This window comes from Trachypithecus francoisi, unplaced genomic scaffold, assembly GCF_009764315.1.
Source record: "Trachypithecus francoisi isolate TF-2019V2 unplaced genomic scaffold, Tfra_2.0 Lachesis_group17, whole genome shotgun sequence".
Classification (NCBI taxonomy): domain Eukaryota; kingdom Metazoa; phylum Chordata; class Mammalia; order Primates; family Cercopithecidae; genus Trachypithecus; species Trachypithecus francoisi.
Window position 1 is genome coordinate 5,674,399 of NW_022681462.1, and position 6,000 is coordinate 5,680,398.

The 6,000-nt window shown below is 40.7% G+C and overlaps 1 protein-coding gene across 2 annotated transcripts in view; it reads right to left on the reverse strand.

Moving 5' to 3' along the window:
- PNPT1 (polyribonucleotide nucleotidyltransferase 1) overlaps window positions 1-4,681 on the reverse strand; it is a 58,214-nt gene extending 53,533 nt beyond the window's left edge. The window contains exon 1 of one of the 2 annotated variants that reach the window (XM_033239099.1): window positions 4,439-4,681. In XM_033239099.1, coding sequence (XP_033094990.1) covers window positions 4,439-4,599 — 161 coding nt within the window. In that variant the 5' untranslated portion in view covers window positions 4,600-4,681. The remainder of the gene's footprint in view (window positions 1-4,438) is intronic. The other variant, XM_033239100.1, reaches the window with a different exon arrangement.
- Window positions 4,682-6,000: the final 1,319 nt, after the last annotated feature.

Here is a 6,000-nt window from a genome sequence, read left to right on the forward strand (position 1 = left end):
GACCTAAAACGATAAAAGTCTTAGAAACAAAACACAGGAGTAAATCTTCAGAGACTTGGGCCAAAGTCTTAAATATGACATCAAAAGCATAAATGACAAAAGAAAAAATAGGTAAGTTGGATTTCATAAAAATTTAAAACTTTAAGAAAGCCAAAGAAGTGCCATATATTAAGAGAAAAATATCTGCAAACCAAATATCTGATAAGGGACTTGTATTAATATCTAGAATATTTAAAGAATGCTTACAATTCAACAATAAAGACAACTGAATTTTAAAACTTGGCAAAGGACTTGAACAGACATCTCTCCAAAGAAGATATACAAATGGCCAGTAAGGACATAAAAATATGCTCAATATCATTAACTATCAGCAGGGAAATGCAAATCAAAATCACAATGAGTACCACTTGACACCTGTTATGAATGTTCCTTGTAGCATTATTCATAGTAGTTCCCAAATGGAAACAACCCAAATGTCCATCAACTGATGAATGGATAAGCTAAATGTGGTATAATTCATACAACGGATTATTTTTCAGTGATAAAAAGGAACAAAGTACTTATACATGTTACAACATGAATAAACATTGACAACATCATGTTAAGTGAAAGAAGGCAGTCACAAAAGACTATGTTTCCACATAGTAAACGTTCATAATAGGCAAATCCACAGAGATGGAAAGTAGATTAGTGGTTGCCTGGAGCTGAAGAAAAAAATTTAAGTGACTACTACTAATGAATTTCTTTTTAGGGTGAAAGAAGTGTTCTAAAATTGATGGTGGTAATGGCTGCAAAACTTTGAATATACTAATATCCATTGAATTATACACTTTATTTATCTGTATTTATTTATTTTGAGATAGGGTCTTGCTGTGTTGCCCAGGCTGGAGTGCAGTGGTGCCATCACAGCTCACTGCAGCCTTGACCTCCCAAGCTCAAGCAATCCTCCCACCTCAGCCTCCCAAGTAGCTTGAAATACAGGTGTGCACCACCATACTGGGCTAATTTTTAAATTTTTTGTAGTGATGAGGTCTCACTATGTTACCCAGGCTGGTCTCAAACTCCTGGACTCAAACTCAAGCAATCCTCCTGCCTTGGCTTCCCAAAGTGCTAGGATTACAGACATGAGCCACTGCTCCCAGATGAGCTGTACACTTTAAATGAACTGTATGGTATGTTAATTATATCTTAATAAAGCTGTCTTATATACATGAAATACGCAGCACTATCAGCCTCATTCCCCAGTTTCAGCAAAGAATGCAAAAAGAGCTTACTGAGGTCTTGAAACAGACCAGCAAAACTTGCCAAAGAGCTCAAGATTCATCAAAAGGTGTTTTGAGATGAAACCAAGTCAGTGACCCCTGAAGATACAGAGGAAGATGCTCTGTCACATGAACTCAGCTTCAGCAATATTCTTTCATAGTCTGGTGCTGAAAATGCACAAACCAAACACAAGCATGCAGACAGGCCCAAAGCCCTGCCCCAAATAAGATTATTCTGTCCTTCACATACCAAAGAGATGAAGGAACAACCTTTAATATTTTCACCTGTTAAATACCTCTGCCAGAAGCCTGAGTTAATGAAAAGCATATTTATCTGTTCAGTTAGACTCATTTTGTTAAGTTTGAAAGTCAGAACAAAGTATGTACATTTAATATATGTTAATACAGTGATTTTGTAGTATCAAATTCTTGACTCTGAAATATTAGTTTTTTTTTTTAAATCAGGGAATATTTGAGAAGTTCTAGTTGGGTTTCTACTTAGTCAACACAGATGGTATACTGATGAAAGCCTACAATAAAATGGGTCTCCTCTGACTAATGGGAATAATGAGGTACAGAGAGGAGGCTGGTGCTGGATTAATACGTGGAGTAGATGGAAGGAATGGGATACTCAAAACCAGTCATACTGTGTAGTACAGATCTGCAACAACCTATAGCTGAAATCAGTATTAAGTAATGGTTTCCTGTGGCAAATGTAAATTTGACATCTTGAAATTTTGTTTAACCCCGAGTAAGATGCTACCAGTACTTCTCAAAACCTACCAGGAACTGGCATTCTGTCTACCAATGTGAATTCTGAATACCTAAGTGATCTCTGTGAAGGGGAGTGGAGGATCTTTCACTAGACCGCAGTGGGCCCAAAACACAGGGAAGAAAAGCTGTGAAGCTACAGGTCTACTCCATTAATGGGGCTACTGCCTTAACATTTTGTCCACAGTGGCATATTCTGTTGAATATCCTCAGTGATTTGATGCATAGTAGATGCTCAATAACAGATTGCTGAAACGAATATTAAACACCTGCCTCCAAGGTTACTGTGAGCATTAAATATACTACCTGAAAAACACCTACAATAATTATATAATCTTCTAGAATGCAGTAAAGAATACATATGATAACAAATATAATGTGTCACTCAATAAATGTTGCCAATGGCAAACAAGACAAAAATGAAAGAATTTATCCAGCAAGTATGATATTTATGAGTCTAGTTATTTCAATACATGACACAAGTTTAAAGAGAACTATCTACAAAAGAACAGGTTGATTAATAAAAGAAAGAGTCAAAGTAGATTATTTATGGAAAATATAGAGGGTAGGAGCTGCATCTTATTTTGAGTATCTAGTGCCTATCTCACAGTCCGTGACTGCTGAATGAAATGTTCTGGGCATTTCTTCGAAGCATGTGCAGTCCTTGAAGAATGGCAAAGATGTCCTCTTCCCTCAAAAATCAGAATTGGCCGGGCGCGGTGTCTCAAGCCTGTAATCCCAGCACTTTGGGAGGCCGAGACGGGCGGATCACGAGGTCAGGAGATCGAGACCATCCTGGCTAACACGGTGAAACCCCGTGTCTACTAAAAATACAAAAAAACTAGCCGGGCGAGGTGGCGGGCGCCTGTAGTCCTAGCTACTTGGGAGGCTGAGGCAGGAGAATGGCGTAAACCCGGGAGGCGGAGCTTGCAGTGAGCTGAGATCCGGCCACTGCACTCCAGCCCGGGCGACAGAGCAAGACTCCGTCTCAAAAAAAAAAAAAAAAAAAAAAAAAATCAGAATTAAGGAATGCTGGGAGTGGAATGAGCCTTAGAGATAACCTAGTTTAGGGGTGACCAAACTACAGCTCATGGCCTATTTCTATATTACTCTGTAACTAAAATTTTTTTTATTTTTTTATTTATTTATTTTTGAGACAGAGTTTGGCTCTTGTCGCCCAGGCTGGAGTGCAATGGCACAATCTCGGCCACTGCATCCTCTGTCTCCTGGGTTCAACCGATTCTCCTGCCTCGGCCTCCCAAGTAACTGGAATTACAGGTGCCTGCCACCACGCCCAGCTATTTTTTGTATTTTTAGTAAAGATGGGGTTTCATGATGTTGGCCAGGCTGGTCTCCAACTACTGACCTCAGGTGATCCATCCACCTCAGCCTCCCAAAGTGCTCGGATTACAGGTGTGAGCCACTGTGCCGGGCCGTTTTTAAAAATATTTCTAAAGGGTTTGTAAACACATACACACAGTGTATACCCCAAAAAGCCTAATATATATATTATCCGGTCCTTTACAGAAAAAGTTTGCAGACCCTTAATGGAATCCAGTCTCCACACTTTGCACAAGAAAATGGTGAATTAACTTGTCCAACGTGAATTACTTAATCAAAGTTAGAGTGGGAGACCTGGATTCAAAACAATTTTTTTGCTTTTTGTATGAACTGGGGTCAAAATTTTTTCAAAGTACACGTAAGAAATTTACATATATGAAGTTTGCATTAGCAATTTCATTTATTCTAAAAACGACTAAAGCATAAGTTTTTTCTTTTTCTTTTTTAAACGGTCCCTTAAAAAAGTACGGGCTTTGTAAGCAAGAAACAGAAAAAACCACCTAGTCCCATAATACTTTTTAATTGACTCTTAGAAAGTTATCTAACCTTTTTTGAGCCTCTGTAGTCTTAACCACAAAATGAGGGTAATAGTACATTTACGACAGGTTTAAAAAGATTGCGAGGATCATATAACTGGCGTTCAAAAAACTGACTTTTCCTTTCCCTCCTAACCCGGGATCATAGTGGCCACACTTTAGGCAATCAATTAGATTGTATGACGTGATACATCCACGTCAACTCGTTATCCCTAGGTGGAATGTTTCCCTCTTAAGAGCCCAGTGGTCCCGGAAAGTAAAGAGATCGGAAGTCAGGTGGACTGACAGAGTCGGATGGAGCAAAGAAGCCCGGCACACACCAACAGAGGGCATGAGATAGCGCGGGAAGAAGAGGGGTCCGAGGAGACACATTCCAAACCCGGAAAGAAAAATTTGGAATTTAGGTTTAGGGTAAAGAGAGATTAAATAGACCTAGGATACTGGGTTTCTACCCTGGGAGACGAATACGCTCAGGCTGGCTGGACAGGACGCCTTATGACAATACAGGGAACGCACGACACTCCTTACCTGTTGCCTAAGTCCACGGCCACAGCTCGAGACCCTGCGCTACCCCATAGTGCTCGCACCTGCAACTGGGTGAGTGCCCGATCCCGCCCTGGCACACGGAAGGGACCATAGCTCAGGGGCCGGAGCCGGAGGCACGAGCTGCAGTACCTGCAGGCAGCCATGACACCCGGCACGCGATCAACCCAGGCTGTGCCCTGATTGGCTCACTCCTCAGACCGTGGGGCGGAGCCTGATGCAGTTTCGTTTCCGCGGTGCGTGAGGGACGCCGGGACAACAGAAACGTTGGCCACCTCCTACGAAGACTAGAGAGGATCAAACCTATCAGAAAGCGATTATGTTGTAAACAATCTTTGTTTTTATCTGCCAATGAAAGGCAATTAGATAAATAAGGTTTTTGTGTGTGTACTATCGTAATTTAAAGAAGTCCTAGAATAATGTAAACGTGTAATATGCAGAGTAAATTTATATTTACTTTTATTACTAGAAGTCATAGAACAACACATTATTATTATTTGACTGTGAACTAAGAATTAGAATTTGTGTGGTGGACCTTTGGAAAGAGCTCTCCCTCTCCCCTTCTCCGCCCTGGTTTTTATTTTATAAATTCCACATAGCAGATATGTCACTGCAGCGATTTGTGTTAACCAATTTACAACAAATTAATTCATTTTTCATCGACTTGTAATTTTAGAAATATTTATTGTCATTTCTGATTCATTTTCATTTCCATTGCTAATAATTAGCAAATTTATATTTCTGCCCCTTTTGGTCAAACTCTTAAATGCAAAATGTCAGCTACTGTTTGAAGTAAATATTTTGTAAAATGAAAAAAAAAAGTTTTTGGGATTTGAAAAATTTTTAGAGAGTGGGTAAATTTCTTCCATCACATTAATCCATTCCGTTAGAAATTCTTTATGTTGTTCCTTTAATGAACCAATGAGCATTTTCATATTATGATGTATATTTCTTGTTTAAGGTCATAACCGCCTTCCCCCAAAGAAAACCAAAAAACAAAAACCCAACACTCATTCAAACACAGTTTTAAGAATTAAAAACGTTGGCTGGACGCGGTGGCTTGTAATCCTAGCACTTTGGGAGGCCTATAATCCCAGCACTTTGGGAGGCCGAGGCAGGCGGATCACCTGAGGTCGGGAGTTTGAGACCAGCCTGACCAATATGGAGAAACCCCCGTCTCTACTAAAAATACCAAATTAGCCGGGCGGGGTGGTTCATGCCTGTAATCCCAGCTACTCGGAAGGCTGAGGCAGGGGAATCGCTTGAACCCGGGAGGCAGAGGTTGCAGTGAGCCGAGATCGCGGCATTTCTACAAGAGTGAAACTCCGTCTCAAAAAAAAAAAAAAAAAAATCCTGGCGCGGTGGCCCACGCGTGTAATCCCAGCACGCTGGAAGGCCAAGGCGGATGAATCACGAGGTCAGGAGATCCAGTTCATCCTGGCCAACAGGCTGAAAACGCGTCTGTACTAAAAATACAAAAATTAGCTGGGTGTGGTGGCCCATGCTGTAATCCCAGCTACTCGGGAGGCTGAGGCACGAGAATTGCT